Here is a 20,259-nt window from a genome sequence, read left to right as displayed (position 1 = left end):
AGCCATAAATACGAGGGAGGGAGAGTGGGAGCGGAGCCATAAATATGATGGGAGGGAGCCATAAACACAAGGGAGGGAGAGTGGGAGCAGAGCCATAAATACATGGGAGCGGAGCCATAAATACATGGGAGGGAGAGTGGGAGCAGAGCCATAAATACATGGGAGCGGAGCCATAAATACAAGGGAGGGAGAGTGGGAGCAGAGCCATAAATACATGGGAGCGGAGCCATAAATACAAGGGAGGGAGAGTGGGAGCGGAGCCATAAATACATGGGAGCAGAGCCATAAATACAAGGGAGGGAGAGTGGGAGCGAAGCCATAAATATATGGGAGGGAGCCATAAATACAAGGAAAGGGAGAGTGGGAGCGGAGCCATATATACAAGGGAGGGAGAGTGGGAGCAGAGCCATATATACAAGGGATGGAGGGTGGGAGAGGAGCCATATATACAAGGGAGGGAGAGTGGAAGCAGAGCCATATATACAAGGGAGGGAGGGTGGGAGAGGAGCCATGCATACAGGATGGGACAGGGAAGCCATGTATACAGGATGGGAGGGTGGGAGCGTAGCCATGTATACAATGGAGGGAGGGTGGGAGAGGAGCCATGCATACAGGATGGGACAGGGAAGCCATGTATACAGGATGGGAGCGTGGGAGCGTAGCCATGTATACAAGGATGGGAGGATGGGAGCAGAGCCATGTATACAAGGATGGTGACTGGGGAGCCATGCATACAACAGGGGGAGCCACACAGAGCTGGACAGGACGGGGGAAACCACACATACATTTTCTGATGATTAGAAAATAATCAGCATGTACAGTACGCCAGTACAATTTTTCTTAAGTGCTCAATGCTCCATTTCCTTGTAGGTTCCAATTGTCACAGCCCCGGGTTCCACTTACCTTGCTGCACGCGCTTCCTGGCGCGCTCCTGCTCCCCAGCGCGTCCCCGCTCCGGCTCCCTCGGCGTCGGGCACCTGCGCACTGCCTCTCTCCTGGCGCGCAGCCCCCTGGGTAGTATGACGCCCTGGCCCCGTCTCCAACATGGCGGCGCCCAGCGCTACTTATGCCCGGCGTCTGGACAGGTAACACGCCTGTTCTACTAATGCAGTGACGCTGACTCATAGCAGTTTTCGCTGTGTTACAGGCCCCTTCTACCCTGCCTCTGTCTGCGCAGTTTTCCTGGTCTTAAGTACCTCTATTCTTGCCTCTGCCTTCGCTGTGTGCTGTATCTTCAGTTCCCTCTCACTTTGCCTCCGCCTGCGCTGCCTCCGTCAGCTCTCCCTCTGCACTCCTGCTATACGGTACCCTCTGTTGGTCCTTACTCCTTCCCTGTCCTGCTCCTTCCATCCTCCCGCTTTGTGTTTTATCAGTACTTCCTCTTTTGCAGCCTCCAGCTATTGCCACCCGCTGCGCTCTGGTCCTGCGCTCTGCCCGTTCTCCACGGCCTCTGTGTTCCCCTGGGCTCCCTGTACGGATTCGCCTGTGCCTCCTCTCCTGTCTAAGCGCAGTCGTCCCTTTGGTTCCGGCTGTCGCGGTTCTATCCCCTGGGGGTCTGCCCCTAGCACTCCCTGTATAGGGGGTGGTTCTCACCTGGGCGCTCGCCCTCGGGGGCTCTGGAGCCGTGACCCAGAGGGTCCACTTCCGGGTTGCCTCTACGTTCCTCTTGCTACAGCAACCGTAACAGTTAGAACAGGCCATGGACCCCGCTGGAGCCACGGCTGCCCAAAAAGAGTTGGTTTTCCTTCGGGAAAGCCAGACGCGCATGACGTCCTTTATGAAAACTATGGACTCGCGTCTTTCTGCTCTCCAATCCTCTGACCCTGGTAACACCACCCAGTTGGCTGACTTACAACAAGAATTGGCGCAGCAGCGTGACACCCAGTCACATATGCTCAGCTACAGTTGTGGCCAAAAGTATTGACACCCCTGCAATTTTGTCAGATAATACTCAGTTTCTTCCTGAAAATTATTGCAAACACAAATTCTTTGGTATTATTATCTTCATTTAATTTGTCTTAAATGAAAAAACACAAAAGAGAGTGAAGCAAAAAGCAAAACATTGATCATTTCACACAAAACTCCAAAAATGGGCCAGACAAAAGTATTGGCACCCTCAGCCTAATATTTGGTTGCACAACCTTTAGCCAAAATAACTGCGACCAACCGCTTCCGGTAACCATCAATGAGTTTCTTACAATGCTCTGCTGGAATTTTAAACCATTCTTCTTTGGCAAGCTGCTCCAGGTCCCTGATATTTGAAGGGTGCCTTCTCCAAACTGCCATTTTTAGATCTCTCCACAGGATTTCTATGGGATTCAGGTCTGGACTCATTGCTGGCCACCTTAGAAGTCTCCAGTGCTTTCTCTCAAACCATTTTCTAGTGCTTTTTGAAGTGTGTTTTGGGTCATTATCCTGCTGGAAGACCCATGACCTCTGAGGGAGACCCAGCTTTCTCACACTGGGCCCTACCTTATGCTGCAAAATTTGTTGGTAGTCTTCTGACTTCATAATGCCATGTACACGGTCAAGCAGTCCAGTGCCAGAGGCAGCAAAGCAACCCCAAAACATCAGGGAATCTCCGCCATGTTTGACTGTAGGGACCGTGTTCTTTTCTTTGAATGCCTCTTTTTTTCTCCTGTAAACTCTATGTTGATGCCTTTGCCCAAAAAGCTCTACTTTTGTCTCATCTGACCAGAGAATATTCTTCCAAAACGTTTTAGGCTTTTTCAGGTAAGTTTTGGCAAACTCCAGCCTGGCTTTTTTATGTCTTGGGGTAAGAAGTGGGGTCTTCCTGGGTCTCCTACCATACAGTCCCTTTTCATTCAGACGCTGACGGATAGTACGGGTTGACACTGTTGTACCCTCGGACTGCAGGGCAGCTTGAACTTGTTTGGATGTTAGTCGAGGTTCTTTATCCAACATCCGCACAATCTTGCGTTAAAATCTCTTGTCAATTTTTCTTTTATGTCCACATCTAGGGAGGTTAGCCACAGTGCCATGGGCTTTAAACTTCTTGATGACACTGCGCACGGTAGACACAGGAACATTCAGGTCTTTGGAGATGGACTTGTAGCCTTGAGATTGCTCATGCTTCCTCACAATTTGGTTTCTCAAGTCCTCAGACAGTTCTTTGGTCTTCTTTCTTTTCTCCATGCTCAATGTGGTACACACAAGGACACAGGACAGAGGTTGAGTCAACTTTAATCCATGTCAACTGGCTGCAAGTGTGATTTAGTTATTGCCAACACCTGTTAGGTGCCACAGGTAAGTTATAGGTGCTGTTAATTACACAAATTAGAGAAACATCACATGATTTTTCGAACAGTGCCAATACTTTTGTCCACCCTCTTTTTTATGTTTGGTGTGGAATTATATCCAATTTGGCTTTAGGACAATTCTTTTTGTGTTTTTTCATTTAAGACAAGTTAAATGAAGATAATAATACCAAATAATTTGTGTTTGCAATCATTTTCAGGAAGAAACTGAGTATTATCTGACAGAATTGCAGGGGTGTCAATACTTTTGGCCACAACTGTATATGACTTCGGTAGAAGGTCGGTTGCTTGCCTTGCAGTTGACCGCCTCTGCTCCTCCTGCTGCGGGTTCCCATCCTCCTCCGCGATTGGCCAAACCACCCCGGTATAGCGGTGACGCCAAATTATGTCGGGGTTTTCTAAATCAGTGCCGCCTTCATTTTGAATTACTGCCCCAGCAGTACCCCACAGACCGAGCCAAAGTGGCCTTCATCATTTCTCACCTAGAGGGGGACGCTCTGACTTGGGTCAATCCCTCTGGGAGCGTGATGACCCTGTGGTTACCCAGTTATCCGTTTTTATGGACACTTTCCGTCGGGTTTTTGATTAACCGGGTCGGTTAGCCTCCACCACTGAGGCTTTGTTTAGCCTCTGCCAAGGTTCTCTAACCGTGGGCCAGTACGTCATAGAGTTCAGGACCCTGTCCGCCGATTTAGGTTGGAATAACGAGGCGTTGGTGGGCGCTTTCTGGCGAGGTCTCTCGGGTCGTATTAAAGGTGAGCTCGCTGGTCGTGATACCCCCACAGCTCTGGAGGATTTGATTTCCCTGGCCACACGGATAGATCTCCGGTTTCAGGAACGGGCCAGGGAGAGAGAAGGGTTTCTAGTCCTTTATCTTCTCTTCGCAGACCACCCAGTCCCCGACCCAGGATCCTCTCCTCTGCCTCTGCTCCCGAACCTATGCAGGTGGACCGCCTGAAGCGCTCTGACCAGCGTCATAGGGAGAGAACCCTCCAGGGTCTTTGTTTCTACTGCGGTAGCGGCTCCCATTTGCTCCGAACGTGTCCCGACCGTCCGGAAAACTCCGCCTAGGCCAGGTAAGAGAGGCCTTCCTGGGCGTTTGTGATACCTCTCTACCCCTCACTTTGTCTGTCCTCTTGCATGTTGATGGGAAGCGGGCTTCTCTGGTGGCCTATGTGGACTCGGGTGCCACCGGAAATTTTATTAGGCTTGAGGAGGTCAACAAATTTTCTGTTCCTGTGAGGCCCTTAGAGAACCCTCAAAGTCTCGCTTCCGTAGATGGTCGACCCCTGCTAGAGACAGTTACCCATGTCACTCATGAGGTAGAGTTGCAGGTAGGAGCCCTGCACAAGGAGAAAATTATGTTTTATGTCTTGGCAGGTATTTCCCATCCAATCCTACTCGGTCTTCCTTGGCTGCGGCTCCAAGAGCCCACCTTAGATTGGCATAGCGGCAACGTCTTGCGCTGGGGGGAGTTTTGTCGGGCTCGGTGTCTGCTGCCGGTGCGTCCTGTGGGTACCTCTCTTCCTTCTCCTGTTCCCTCTGGATTACCGTCGGCTTATAGAGCCTTTGTGGAAGTTTTTGATAAGAAAGAGGCTGAGACTCTACCGCCGCACCGACCCTACGACTGCCCCATTGAGCTCGTTCCCGGCACCACTCCTCCTCGTGGAAGGATTTATCCTCTCTCCTTGGCGGAAATCAAAGCCATGTCTGAATACATCCAAGACAACCTGGCCAGGGGCTTCATTCGCAAGTCTTCGTCCCCTGCAGGAGCAAGCTTCTTTTTTGTAAAGAAGAAAGATGGGTCATTGCGTCCGTGCATCGATTATCGTGGCCTGAATCGCATCACTGTGAAGAACAAATATCCACTGCCACTCATCTCTGAGCTCTTTGATCATCTGAAAGGAGCACGTGTGTTTACGAAGCTTGATCTATGAGGGGCCTACAATCTGGTTCGCATACGTTCTGGAGACGAGTGGAAGATGGCATTCAACACACGAGACGGGCACTGCGAGTATTTAGTTATGCCGTTTGGGCTCTGCAACGCACCTGCAGTATTCCAGGAACTCGTTAATGATGTCTTTCGAGATCTCCTCTACTCCTGTGTCGTAGTCTACCTTGACGACATCTTAGTCTTCTCTCGAGATCTGGCCACACATCGCCGAGACGTTCGCCAAGTCATCCAACGTCTTAGGGAGAACCATCTTTTTGCCAAGTTGGAGAAGTGCCTCTTTGAGCAAACTTCATTGCCGTTTCTTGGTTACATCGTCTCGAACTCGGGGTTAGAGATGGACCCTGAGAAAGTCTCGGCAGTTCTCAAGTGGCCGCGTCCCCTCGAAGTAAAGGCTATTCAGCGGTTTTTGGGGTTTGCCAGTTATTACAGGCAATTTATTCCCCACGTTTCTTCATTGACTAAACCCATCTTGGCTCTTGTCCGCAAAGGGGCCGATCCCAATCATTGGCCCTCTGATGCTGAAGCTGCCTTTGAAGCCCTGAAACAAGAGTTCGCAAAGACTCCTGTACTCCATCGTCCGAATACCAGCAGACCATTCATTCTTGAGGTTGACGCCTCTTCGGTGGGAGCAGGAGCAGTTCTTCTGCAGAAAACCTCCTCAGGCCATGCTGTCACCTGCGGATTCTTTTTGAAGGCTTTCTCCGCTCCCGAACGCAACTATGCCGTTGGAGATAGAGAACTTTTGGCCATAAAAATGGCTCTCGAAGAGTGGAGCCATCTTCTCGAGGGTGCTCTCCATCCGTTCATCGTTTTTATGGATCACAAAAATTTGGCCTATCTTCAGTCCGCCCAAAGGCTCAACCCACGGCAGGCCAGATGGTCTTTGTTCTTCGAACGCTTTGACTTCGAACTTAACTTCCGACCCGGGGATAAGAACATCAAGGCGGATGCCCTGTCACGGTCATTCCTGTCAGTGGATAAGGAGGAGGGTCCAGCACAACTCATCGTCCCCGCCAAAATCCTTACCGTGGCCCCACTAAGCCTGGTCTCCCCACCATCTGGTAAAACCTTTGTTCGGAGTGGAGATAGACTGAAGGTTCTACGTTGGAGCCACTCGTCAAAATTTTCAGGACATTCAGGAGGTAAAAAGACTCTCTCGCTCGCCTCCCGCCATTATTGGTGGCCTTCGCTTCGCAGAGACGTCCAGGATTTCATCGCCTCCTGCCCTTCTTGTGCCCGCAACAAGGTACCTCGACATCTTCCTTCCGGACTCCTACATCCATTACCTGTACCTGCCAATCCATGGACTCATATTGCAATGGATTTCGTCACCGATTTTCCTCCTTCTTCTAAATGTACGGTTATATTGGTGGTCGTGGATCGATTTTCCAAAATGGCCCACTTCATCGCTCTACCTGGCCTGCCTACCGCTCCCGAGTTGGCAAAGATCATCCTGCTCCATGTCTTTCGCCTCCATGGTTCTCCTCAGCATATTGTCTCGGATCGAGGAGTCCAATTCACCTCCCGTTTTTGGCGAGCTCTCTGCGGGTTGCTGAAGATAACTTTGGATTTTTCCTCAGCCTACCACCCCCAGTCTAATGGTCAAGTCGAGCGGTTCAACCAGGCACTAACATCCTATCCTCGGCATTTTTCCAATGCGCACCAAGATGATTGGGTCTCACTTATTCCTTGGGCTGAGTTCGCGTATAACAACCATCCAAGTGAAGCCTCCTCTAAATCCCCCTTTTTTGTGGTTTTTGGTCAACACCCCGGCATTCCCTTTCCTGTGTCCCCTACCTCGGGTGTACCGGCAGCGGACTCCTTGTCTGTGGACTTCTCTCGGATTTGGAGGGAGACCAAAGTAGCCCTCGAGAGTGCCAGCCTCAGGATGAAGAGGTATGCCGACAAAAAACGGCTAGACGCACCTCCGTATCACCCAGGGGATAAAGTTTGGTTATCTTCTCTGCATATCAGGTTAAAGATTCCGTCCTATAAGTTAGGTCCACGTTACATTGGCCCCTTTGAGGTCTGAAGTCGCATCAACGACGTGGCCTACAAGTTGAAATTGCCCACCTCACTAAGGATTCCCAATACCTTTCATGTATCTCTCCTCAAACCTGCAGTATTTAACCAATTCCACTCAGCGCCTTCCCAAACCTCCCAACCTTGTAGCTCGGATAACACCTTTGAGGTACGGGATATATTGGCTATGAAGACAGTTAAGGGAAAGACTCTGTTTCTGGTGGATTGGAAGGGTTTTGGTCCTGAGGAGAGATCATGGGAACCCCGAGAGAATATTGATGCTCCTCCAATTATGAGACGATTTCTCTCCAGCGTTAGGAGAGGGGGACGTAAAGGGGGGATACTGTCACGGCCCCGGGTTCCACTTACCTTGCTGCACGCGCTTCCCGACGCGCTCCTGCTCCCCGGTGCGTCCCCGCACCCGGCCTCCGGCTCCCTCGGCGTCAGGCGCCTGCGCACTGACTCCCTCCTGGCGCGCAGCCCCCTGGGTAGTATAACACGCTGGCCCCGCCTCCAACATGGCGGCGCCCAGCGCTACTTATGCCCAGCGTCTGGACAGGTAAGACGCCTGTTCTACTAATGCGGTGACGCTGTCTCATAGCAGCGTTCTCTGTGTTACAGGCCCCTTCTACCCTGCCTCTGTCTGCGCAGTTTTCCTGCTCTTAAGTACCTCTATTCTTGCCTCTGCCTTCGCTGTATCTTCAGTTCCCTCTCCCTTTGCCTCCGCTGCCTTCGTCAGCTCTCCCTCTGCACTCCTGCTATACGGTACCCTCTGTTGAGTCCTTACTCCTTCCCTGTCCTGCTCCTTCCATCCTCCCGCTTTGTTTTTTATCAGTACTTCCTCTTTTGCAGCCTCCAGCTTTTGCCACCCACTGCGCTTCGGTCCTGCGCTCTGCCTGTTCTCCACGGCCTCTGTGTTCCCCTGGGCTCCCTGTACGGATTCGCCTGTGCCTCCTCTCCTGTCTAAGTGCAGTTGTCCCTTTGGTTCCGGCTGTCGCGGTTCTATCCCCTGGGGGTCTGCCCCTAACACTCCCTGTATTATGTAGGGGGTGGTTCTCACCTGAGCGCTCGCCCTCGGGGGTTCTGGAGCCGTGACCCAGAGGGTCCACTTCCGGGTTGCCTCTACGTTCCTATTGCTACAGCAACCGTAACACCAATCATCATTAGCAGTGACGGTCATCAGTAGAAGTAGCCCAGTGCTCCCACTGAAACAGAGAAACAAGCCAGGCGCTCCCACTCATTCAAAACCTATGGTGAGTTGAGTCACATTATAAATGTTATAATTAAATGATACAGTCATATGTAAAAGTTTGGGCACCCCTATTAATGTTAACCTTTTTTCTTTATAACAATTTTGTTTTTTGCAACAGCTATTTCAGTTTCATATATCTAATAACTGATGGACTCAGTTATATTTCTGGATTCAAATGAGGTTTATTGTACTAACAGAAAATGTGCAATCTGCATTTAAACAAAATTTGACCGGTGCAAAAGTATGGGCACCCTTATCATTTTCTTGATTTGAACAGTCCTAACTACTTTTTACTGACTTCCTGAAGCACTAAATTGGTTTTGTATCCTCATTAAGCTTTGAACTTCATAGCCAGGTGTATCAAATCATGAGAAAAGGTATTTAAAGTGGCCACTTGCAAGTAGTTCTCCTATTAGATTCTCCTATGAAGAGTGGCATCATGGGCTCCTCAAAACAACTCTCAAATGATCTGAAAACAAAGATTATTCAACATAGCTTTTCAGGGGAAGGATACAAAAAGTTTTCTCAGAGATTTAACCTGTCAGTTTCCACTGTGAGGAACATAGTAAGGAAATGGAAGAACACAGGTACAGTTCTTGTTAAGCCCAGAAGTGGCAGGCCAAGAAAAATATCAGAAAGGCAGAGAAGAAGAATGGTGAGAACAGTCAAGGACAATCCACAGACCACCTCCAAAGACCTGCAGCATCATCTTGCTGCAGATGGTGTCACTGTGCATCGGTCAACAATACAGCACACTTTGCACAAGGAGAAGCTGTATGGGAGAGTGATGCAAAAGAAGCCGTTTCTGCAAGCACGCCACAAACAGAGTCGCCTGAGGTATGCAAAAGCACATTTGGACAAGCCAGTTACATTTTGGAAGAAGGTCCTGTGGACTGATGAAACAAAGATTGAGTTGTTTGGTCATACAAAAAGGCGTTATGCATGCGCTGTATTGTTGACCGATGCACAGTGACACCATCTGCAGCAAGATGATGCAGGTCTTTGGAGGTGGTCTGTGGATTGTCCTTGACTGTTCTCACCATTCTTCTTCTCTGCCTTTCTGATATTTTTCTTGGCCTGCCACTTCTGGGCTTAACAAGAACTGTACCTGTGTTCTTCCATTTCCTTACTATGTTCCTCACAGTGGAAACTGACAGGTTAAATCTCTGAGACAACTTTTTGTATCCTTCCCCTGAAAAGCTATGTTGAATAATCTTTGTTTTCAGATCATTTGAGAGTTGATTTGAGGAGCCCATGATGCCACTCTTCATAGGAGAATCAAATAGGAGAACTACTTGCAAGTGGCCACTTTAAATACCTTTTCTCATGATTTGATATACCTGGCTATGAAGTTCAAAGCTCAATGAGGTTACAAAACCAATTTAGTGCTTCAGGAAGTCAGTAAAAAGTAGTTAGGAGTGTTCAAATCAAGAAAATGATAAGGGTGCCCATACTTTTGCACCGGTCAAATTTTGTTTAAATGCAGATTGCACATTTTCTGTTAGTACAATAAACCTCATTTGAATCCAGAAATATAACTGAGTCCATCAGTTATTAGATATATGAAACTGAAATAGCTGTTGCAAAAAACAAAATTGTTATAAAGAAAAAAGGTTAACATTAATAGGGGTGCCCAAACTTTTACATATGACTGTAAGTATGCACAGCTAAACTACAACCGCGTCCATAGCCCCACCCCCTTATGACCAAAGCCCCGCCCCTGTCACACCTCCATCCCTGCCCTGCTGGGCCATGGAAGAATGGTCTTGCTTGAAGCCAGTCCCTGGTGCAAAAAAGGTTGGGGGCCACTGGTGTAGGGGATCTGGGGCCCCAGCGGAAAAAAATGTACACTATGAATGATTTCACACTGTGTCTTGAAGGGGGTGTGTCTTGAAGGGGGTGTGTCTTGAAGGGGGTGTGTCTTGAAGGGGGTGTGTCTTGAAGGGGGGGTGTCTTGAAGGGGGGGTGTCTTGAAGGGGGGGTGTCTTGAAGGGGGGATGTCTTGAAGGGGGGATGTCTTTGAGGGGGCCCAAAGTTTGCTATGGGGCCCAATCAGTTCTAGTTACGCCCCTGTATAGGTCGCATGATGTTATAGACACTTACTGTCTTATACCGTATATCTCAAATGTTAGTGACACAGGGAACTTTAGGGATAGCCATAGAGGAGCGGGGAAGCGATTATCATTACTTAATAGGGTGCCATCCTCCGCTGCTAGACAGGATTTATCAATAGGATTAGGTAGGGACAATTTAGCCCTATACAATGAATTATCTAGTAAAATTCTTATCATATAATTTCAAGGTATTTATTCTTTGTTTGTAAAGCTGGTTTCACACTAGCGTTTTTTAGTGCTGCACTTCGTGTGCCTCCATGCGCATGCGTCCTGCGCTCCTATCTTTAACATTGGGGCGTATGGTCTAGCGTATGCATGCGTTCGTATGCGTTTTCGTTCGCATGCTTTTTTTTGTAGTGTGCGCCTAGGCGCGCCGGACGCAACCTGTTACATTTTTGGTCGGTCCGACCTGTCTCAAAAAAACGCTTGCGCACAGAATGCGCAAAAAAAATCACATTACAGTCTATGGGAACGCAGGCATGCGCACACCTGCGTTTAAAATCGCATGCGTTTTAAGAGTTAACATGGCTAGAAACTGGTTAAAACGCATGCGCCTGAAAAAAAGCAAACACTTTCAAAACACATGATGCTTTTTTTTGCATGTGATTCTATTGCGCACGAAGCGCAGCGCTAAAAAACACTAGTGTGAAACTAGCCTTAGTCCCACATTTGTAATGTTTTTTTTCTCTATATTAGTTTGTACCTCTTCTGTCCTTGCAGTGAAAAGCAAACCTTCTTGACCACATTGGTGCTGTCACAGCAGACGTATTAGCCATGTAATTTAAATGAGCACGACTTGTCCAGCCGAGACTGGATTTTATTATGAAATGAAACTTTATATTGTTCTCCCTTTATACTAATAAACAGCGATAACATCTGACCAAATACCCTGCAGTATAGAGTTTGTGTGTGTCAGGGCCAGAGTCAGTCTGGTGTGTGTTAGAGGACAAAGCAGTCAGCTATGCGGTGCTCCATCTGTGGGAGGCAACACGGACAAGCAGAGCCAGAGCAGCTCAAGAGACTGGCACCTACAGCGTACACAGCACTGCAGTCACCCACGGTAACTGAGCACATGAGCAAAACACAATATGAAGGTGAAAAATGGTGGCATTTTACCTATAGTTGGACATACCTATTATAAATAAAAGTGAACACTAAAGCACAATTCATGGCAATGTAACTGTGCCTTATACTATTGTCGTACATTGAATGTGCGTCCAGAGACTTATTTATTTGAGGACTTCCTAATTCTAAATGTAATCAAGCCGCGACTTAAGTGTAATCAGTCATTTTGGTGGCTAGCCAACAAACAGGAATGTAATAAGTCCATGCAAATTTATGGAAAATTCTCTTTAATCCATGTGAGCAGAGCAGATAGCAGTTTACAGCTTTGGCCTCTGGATCAGCCACGGTTACAATAATACACCTTACAGAACGATGTCTTCTTAAATCTATGGTCTCAGAAAGATGTTTTATAAATGGATCTTGGCATTTTGTCCCAGGCTTCCTTTGTGCTCAATTACAGGGTCTTGTAGCTTAAAAAAAAAGTGAAGATTTATTAGTGACAGAGCATTATTACATTCGCTAATGAGGAGTAGTTTATAGTGGAGCTTTCTTATTCTAGATGGTTAACCAGTGTTTTAAATCTATCTGGTTTAATTTAGCATCCTATATGAATTTCTTACTATTGCAGCTGATTGCTAATTGGTAACAGGTACTAAAAGGATACAACCAATTCATGATGTGACTTTGATGTGGCCATGTGCCATTGATTTTTAAATTGCATATTAAACAATCATTTGATTTTATAGTCAAAACTGCCCCCAAAACTGTGGCCGATTATTATAATATATAGTTTTGTGAGTGAAACAGCTGCCCCTTCTGCCAAATCTCCCTCTGCAAAATCTCCCTCTGCAAAATCAAATAATTGTTTAATAAACAATTTGAAAACCACAGCAGCACCTGACTAGGGCAGTTCATGACTGGGATGTGATTAACCAAAGTCCAGAAAGGGTATAAAGCTCGAGGGTACTGGGGAGCAACTCAAAACCAGGGTTGAAAAGGACTTAACCAAATCCTTCCTTGGGTTTTTGTCTTGAAATCAGACTCATGTTCCAGCTGCTGGCCCCATTCCACATTTGTTTGATTTCCAGGATTTAACTGAATCCTATTATGCCCGCATTTTCCACTATTTGGTCAGTCAAATTTGCATTAAAGGTAGCACCTTCTGAACTTCAGAGTAGTTTGTGGTGCTTAGTGTGAAATAGATGGTGTATAAGCTAATGGCAAGCCAAAGAAGATTACTTTATTCAGCATTTAAGTAGCATGAAAAATACAAAACAGCCCACACACTGGACAATACCTCACTTCTTGACCCTTAACTGACCAATAAGGCAAATCATAGCTTTACTGTAATCAATCCTCAGCACTTTGACTATTACCCAGCTTCTATAAGTCACTTCTACATATCATTGCCAATGTGTACTTTTGACAGAAGACTGACATATTGATAGTATTATTTATTTTATAGCGCCATTTATTCCATGGAGCATTACATGTGAAAAGGGGTACCCATAATTTAAAAAAACAAGTACAATAATCTTAAGCATTACAAGTCACGACTGGTACAGGATGAGAGAAGACCCTGCCCGCAAGGGCTCACAATCTACAAGGGATGGGTGAGGACACAGTAGGTGAGGGCAGAGCTGATCGTGCAGTGGTTTGGTGGATCGTGGCTACTGCAGGTTGTAGGCTTGTCAGAAGAGGTAGGTCTTCAGGTTCCTTTTTGAAGGTTTCCAAGGCTAGGCAAAAATCTGATATGTTGGGGTAGAGAGTAGGATGAATGGGGGATGAGTGGGAGAAAGCTTGTATGCGATTGTGGGAAGAGAAAATGAAGGGAATAGAGAAGGAGATCTTGTAAGGATCGGAGGTTACGTGCAGGTAAGTATTGGGAGACAAGGTCACAGATGTATGGAGGAGACAGGTTGTGAATGGCTCTGTATGCCATGGCTAGGGTTTTGAAATGGAGTCTCTGGGTATTGGGGAGCCAGGGAAGGGATTGACAGAGAGGAGAGGCTGGGGAATAGAGGGGGGACAGATGGATTAGTCGGGCAGCAGAGTCTAGGATAGATTAAAAGGGCTTGAAAGTGTTAGAGTGGAGGCCATAGAGCAGGAGGTTGCAGTAGTCAAGGCGGGAGATGATGAGGGCATGCACTAGAGTTTTTGCAGATTCTAGGTTGAGGAATTTGGGAATCCATGAAATATTTTTGAGTTGAAGTCGGAAGGAAGTGGAAAGGGCTTGGAGCATATGGTAATGTATAGGCAAACAGTGGCTTATGACTCAGCATCAGGGTGTAGTCAAATAAAAGAATTGGAATCTGTCACTTCAATGTTTTGATAAAAGACGTTCTTTAAGCCTCTGTCACAGGACATGCCTTTGATGCAACCTGGGGACCACATCCACCTACAAAGCTCTTGGGCTGCAAAGGGCCATATACTGTTCTTGCACAGGAGTCTCTTCTGTCTGTCCGCCCCTGCTCTGTCAGGTAAATGGAGCTCAAGCATAATATAATGGGAACCTCGCTCTGGAAGTGAGCTTCAGTTGTATTGTACAATTTAGCAGCTGCATTGACCAAAAAAAAAAATAAAAAAAATTTTACTGGTATTTAAAAGTTTGGGCACCCGTTGTCAAAATTCCTGTTATTGTGAACAGTTAAGCAAGCTGAAGATTAAATTATCTCTAAAAGTCCTAAAGTTAAAGATGACACATTTCCTTTGTATTTTAGGATAAAAATATATACTGTCATCTTTTATATCTTAAAACTTACAAAAAGGAAAATGGGCCCATGCAAAAGTTTCAGCACCCTGTATAGTTAGTGCCTAGTAGCACTCGCTTTTTGAAAGTATCACAACTTGTAAATGCTTTTTGTAGCCTGACAAGAGTCTTTCAATTCTTGTTTGAGAGATTTTCATCCATTCTTCCATGGAAAATTCTTTCAGTTATGTGAGATTTCTGGGCCATCTTTCATCCTCTGCTATTTTGAGGTCTAGTCACAGATTTTCAATGATATACAGATCAGGGAACTGTGAGGGCCATTGTAAAACCTTCAGCTTGCACATTTTGTCGTAGTCTATTGTGGATTTTGACGTGTGTTTAGGATAATTATCCATTTGTAGAAGCCATCCTCTTTTCTACTTCATATTTTTTACAGATGGTGTTTTGTTTGCATCAAGAATTTGTTGAAATTTAATTGAATAAATGTTTTCCCTCTACCCATGAAATGTTCCCCGTGCCATTGGCTGCAACACAGCCCCAAAGCATGACTGATCTTCCCCCATGCTTAATGGTTAGCGAGATGTTCTTTTCCTGAAATTCTGTGCCCTATTTGTCCACACATACCTTTGATAATTGTGGCCAAAGTGTTCTATTTTAACTTCATCGATCAACAGGATTTGTTTCCAAAATGCAGCAGGCTTGTTTAGATGTTCTTTTGCTTACTTATGACGTTGATTTTTATGGTGAGAACACAGGTATCTCTGAACAGTAGAACAATATACCACAACTCCAGAATCTGATAAATCTTTCTGCAGGTCTTTTACAGTCAAGCGATGGTTTTGATTTGCCTCTTTAGCAGTTCTACCAGCAGTTCTCACTGAAATTTCCCTTGGTCTCCCAGACCTTAGATTGACTTCCACTGTTCTTGTTTTCTGGCATTTCTTAATTACTGAGATTAGGGCAGCTTAACCCCTTTACCCCCAAGGGTGGTTTGCATATTAATGACCAGGCCAATATTTACAACTAGATGGTGGCCTGATTCTAAGGCATCGGGTATTCTAGTCTCTCTCTCCCCCGCGCCTCCCGATGGAGGCGTGTGTCGTTTGAATGTGCTGATTGATCGCGCCCCGACGGGCGCGACCAATCAGCCAGCGGGATTTCCGTTGCAGACAGAGTTAGACAATTATATAGTAGATTCTGACCACTGTCCCTTTATGAGGTAATAACTCTTGAATGCTTACATGGATCCCGGTGATTCTTAAATTGTTTTCTCGTGACATGTTGTACTTCATGATAGTGGTAAAATTTCTTCGATATGACTTGCGTTTATTTGTGAAAAAAAAAGTAAATTGGCAAAAATTTAGCAATTTTCCAACTTTGAATTTTTTAATAAATAACATTTCCCACATGTCTACTTTACATTAGCACAATTTTGGAACCAAAATTTATTTTTGTTAGGAAATTATAAGGGTTAAAACTTGACCAGCAATTTCTCTTTTTGCAACACCATTTTTTTTTTTTTTAGGAACCACATCATATTTGAAGTCACTTTGAGGGGTCTATATGATAGAAAATACCCCAAAGTGACACCATTCTAAAAACTGCACCCCTCAAGGTGCTCAAAACCACATTCAAGAAGTTTATTAACCCTTCAAGTGCTTCACAGTGTGCGCTGGACCTCTTTGACCTTTCCCGGCGCCTGCGCACTGCAGGACTCTGCTCTGCCCTCAACAGGGCAGAGCAGTGCGATTGCGCAGGAGCCGTGACGGGAAGCAAAGAAGAGGACGTCATCATTAGAAGATGGGAGGCGCCCGACTGGACCGTGACACCCATCGGACCAAAATCGGACAGCCCCTGGGTGAGTATAATATAACTCGTTTTTTTTATCTTTCAGGTTACATTCGGGTCCAGTTTTCTATGCATTTCACACTGGCCAGTGCTATATGTGTGATTACTGTGTGCCTTCACTCCAAAGCTGTTTTATGTTGTGTTTTTGGAATACCATTAAACATGTTTTATCTAAGCCAAATTTCAAGCATAATGGTCATTAAAAGAGGGACGTTCACGTCTGAAGTGAGGGCGAGGGAAGTTACATTGTCCTTTAAACTTTTTGGTTTACATTTCTTATAGATATTTGCTTGCCAACTTTGGGAGTAAATGGATCGTGTCACGGTTCTCTCTCTGCTGAAAAGTTTTTCTTTGTAGCCACTGCATTTTGTGGTCACTCTTCCTCCATATTGCGCCGATGCGAAGTCAATATCTGTTTTTAGTGTTACCAAAGCCACTGCGACATCTAAGTTGCACCCAAAGAGATTTGGCAAGTTTGCGTATAGATGGCGTAAACTTAGACTCGATCGTCAGGAATAGATGGGTATGATTAATCTTATTCAATTGAGGGAATTCAATAAAATATCTGGATGTAATTTACAGACATTAACAATACAAGACTTGATCAATATCCAAAAGGGTCAATCTAGTGTAAGTGCGGATCACTTACACTATGCCACAGAGTGAGAGGATTGCAGTATCGACAACTGATTCTACTGCGACAAAGGATGAGCTTTCTCTACTGACCCTAGCAGGGAGATGTGATAATGTTATATTACCTTTAAGTTTTCCAAACTTTTTCATATATTTAAAATAAGTAGCAAAAATGGCATTGAACTTGAAAATGAAGAAAATCTTGATGCACTTTGTGGTATTTGTCTGTGTGTTGTAGGATGGAAGCCTCCTGTCTGGAGCTAGCACTTGAGGGGGAAAGACTCTGCAAAGCCGGGGATTTCAAGGCTGGTACTGCCTTCTTTGAAGCTGCTGTACAGGTCGGGACCGAGGATCTGAAGACACTTAGTGCCATCTACAGTCAGCTGGGAAATGCATATTTCTATCTGAAGGAATACTCAAAGGCTCTGGAATATCACAAGCATGACCTTACACTTGCCAGGTGAGAATAGTTTTTAGTGATATATATGTATACAGTGGCTTGTGAAAGTATTCACACTTTACCTACCATATTTTTTTCCAATACAACCTGTGTTTAATTATTTTTGTAATCTGATTTGTGTGTGATGCATCAGCCTTACGTAGTCTAAATTGGTGAAGTAAGAAAATATAGGCATAAATTAAATTTATGGGATCAAATAACTAAAAATTGGCATGTGTATATGTATTCACCCCTTTTGCGATGAAGCCAGTAAAAATTTCTGGGGCAAGCTATTTCCTTCATAAGTCAAAATGTTAGTGACAGGACGTCCACCTGTGTGCAATCTAATTGTCACATATTATTATTATACATTTATATAGCTTCATTTATTCCATGGTGCTTTACATATGAAAAGGTAAATATAGATAAGTACAATAAACATGTCTAAGACAAGGGACATACAAGTACAGAAGGAGAGAGGACCCTGCCCGCGAGGGCTCACAGTCTACATATCTGTCATTATATAAACTTTACCTTTTCTGAAAGGCCAAAGAGGCTGCAACACCATTGAGCAAGAGGCACCACTAACCAAACAACACCTTCATGGAAGAGTGGGCATTAAAAAGCCTTTACTTTCACAAAAATTTGTATGTCAGATTTTGAGTTTGCCAAAAAACATGTGGGAGATTCCCCAAATGTATGGAGGAAGGTGCTGTGGTCATATGAGACCAAAATGAAACTTTTTGGCCACCAAGGAAAACGCTATCTCTGGCACCAAAACAACACAGATCATCACCCCAAAAACACCATCCCCACAGTGAAACAACGTGGTGGCAGCAATATGCTGTGGGGATGTTTTTAAGCAGCAGCGAAAGGGAAAATTGTCAGAGTCGACAGGACGTGGTATTGTGCGAAATACAGGGATTTTCTTGAGCAAAACCTTGATTCAAGCCAGTTTCCTATCCCCTGATGACGCCACAAATGCGGTGAAACATGTTGGGGGTGACTAGGGCGATAAATTTGTATGTCCTATTCTGCCAAATAGGTGTTACCCATTAAGTATAAGAAATTGAGCATCGAGCACTTTAATGACAATAAATTTAGGCAGATTAGGGACCTAATTTTTTATACCCGAAAGTAATTTTTAACATTAATATAATAATAAAAGTTACATTTTAAGGCTTGATAGTGAGGGTTTATTTGGGGTTCTCTCCAATTTGTTAATAATTGAGTAAAACCTGTTTCAGTCTGTCAGTGATTTGAAACGGGGACGGAGGTTCACCTTCTATTAAGACAATGACCCAAAGCATACTGCTAAAGCAACATTCTAGTGATTTAAGGGGAAACATGTAAATGTTTTGGAGTTGCCTAGTCATAGCCCAGACCTTAATCCAATTGAGAATCTTTGGTCAGACTTGAAGATTGCTGTTCATCAGAGGAAACCATCTAACTTGAAGGTGCTGAAACAGTTTTGCCTTGAGGAATAGGCAAAAATCCCAGGGGCAAGATGTGAAAAGCTCATAAAGACTTATCCAAAGCGACTTGCAGCTGTAATTGCGGCAAAAGGAGGCTCTACAAAGTACTGACTTTAGGTTGTGAAAGATCATGCACACTGAAGTTTTCAGTTATTTTAAAAGCAATAAAAACAAAAACAAATCCAAATGTTCTCAGTTGTAGGGAGGGTCAGACTGGTGTGTCTGGGTCCCACAGGGGGAATGGACTTTAGAGGCCCACCCTACAGCTATATGCAATTATCTGTCAGTCATTATCCCCATTATAGTGGAGCATCGGCTGTAAAACAACTGGGATGTATAATTACGGTAGTTTATATTAATGGGGTTCTTTGGTTAAAACAATTTATCACCGATCCATGTGCTCCACAGGATAGGTGATCACTTATGTCCTACCATTAGAAACTACACTGATCAGAAGAATGAGGAAGTTTTATCTTTGATAGGGCACTTATCCCCATTTTAAAATGGAGTGGCAGGTGGGATGTCTGACCGCAACTCCATTCATTTTCTTTGTGGCTTCCAAAAAAAAACCAAGTGCAGCCACTGAGGGAATGAATGGATCACTGGTCAATTTGGACATGCCACTCCAGTCTAATGGGGATAAAAAGTTCCTCATTTTGCTGAATGGGTTCAAGTAGTCAGACTACCACCAATCAATACGTTATCACTTATCCTGTGGATAGGTGATTACTAGTGTTGAGCATTCCGATACTGCAAATATCGGGTATCGGCCGATATTCGCTGTATCGGAATTCCGATACCGAGTACCGATTATTTTTTCAATATCGGATACCGGAATCGGAAGTCCCCATAATGTAATGAGCCACTGTTGTGGCTGTGATTGGCTGCTGAAATGATGTCCTCATGATGCGCGGTCTGTGCGGGCCTGCCGGGGGTCTGTACCGACTGCGGGGGCCTGTACGGGCCTGCCGGGGGCCTGTGCCAGCTGTCGGGGGTCTTTACGGGCCTGCCAGGGGCTTGTGCCGGCTGCTGGGGGTCTGTATGGGCCTGCCGGGGGCTTGGGCCGGCTGTCGGGGTTCTGTACGGGCCTGCCGGGGGCCTGTGTCGGCTGCCGGGGGTCTGTACGGGCCTGCCGGGGGCCTGTGTCGGCTGCCGGGGGTCTGTACGGGCCTGCCGGGGGCTTGTGCCGGCTGCCGGGGGTCTGTGCGGGCCTGCAGGGGGTCTGTGCGGGCCTGCAGGGGGTCTGTGCGGGCCTGCCTGCTACAATGACACTGATTGACACATTAGCCAATGATGGGACAGTAGTAGTCCCATCATCTGGCTAATGTGTTGAATGTAAAACAAAAAAATATATATATATACATACTACATACATGCTATATATAATACATACATACTACATACATACAGTACATACTACATATATACTACATTCATACTACATACATAAATACATACTACATACTTAC

At 45.6% G+C, this 20,259-nt stretch overlaps 1 protein-coding gene across 2 annotated transcripts in view; it reads left to right on the top strand.

The window, feature by feature from the left end:
- The window catches only part of GPSM1 (G protein signaling modulator 1), a 317,946-nt gene that overhangs the window by 102,368 nt on the left and 195,319 nt on the right, over positions 1-20,259 (top strand). For both annotated transcript variants that reach the window (XM_073541041.1, XM_073541040.1), the window contains exon 2: positions 17,115-17,336. In XM_073541041.1, the coding sequence (XP_073397142.1) occupies positions 17,115-17,336 (222 nt within the window). The remainder of the gene's footprint in view (positions 1-17,114; positions 17,337-20,259) is intronic.

This window comes from Dendrobates tinctorius, unplaced genomic scaffold (genome assembly GCF_039654945.1).
Source record: "Dendrobates tinctorius isolate UK_male_01 unplaced genomic scaffold, ASM3965494v1 ptg000120l, whole genome shotgun sequence".
Lineage (NCBI taxonomy): Eukaryota > Metazoa > Chordata > Amphibia > Anura > Dendrobatidae > Dendrobates > Dendrobates tinctorius.
The sequence above is the reverse complement of the archived record's forward strand: the minus strand, read 5'-3'. Positions and strand labels throughout refer to the sequence as shown.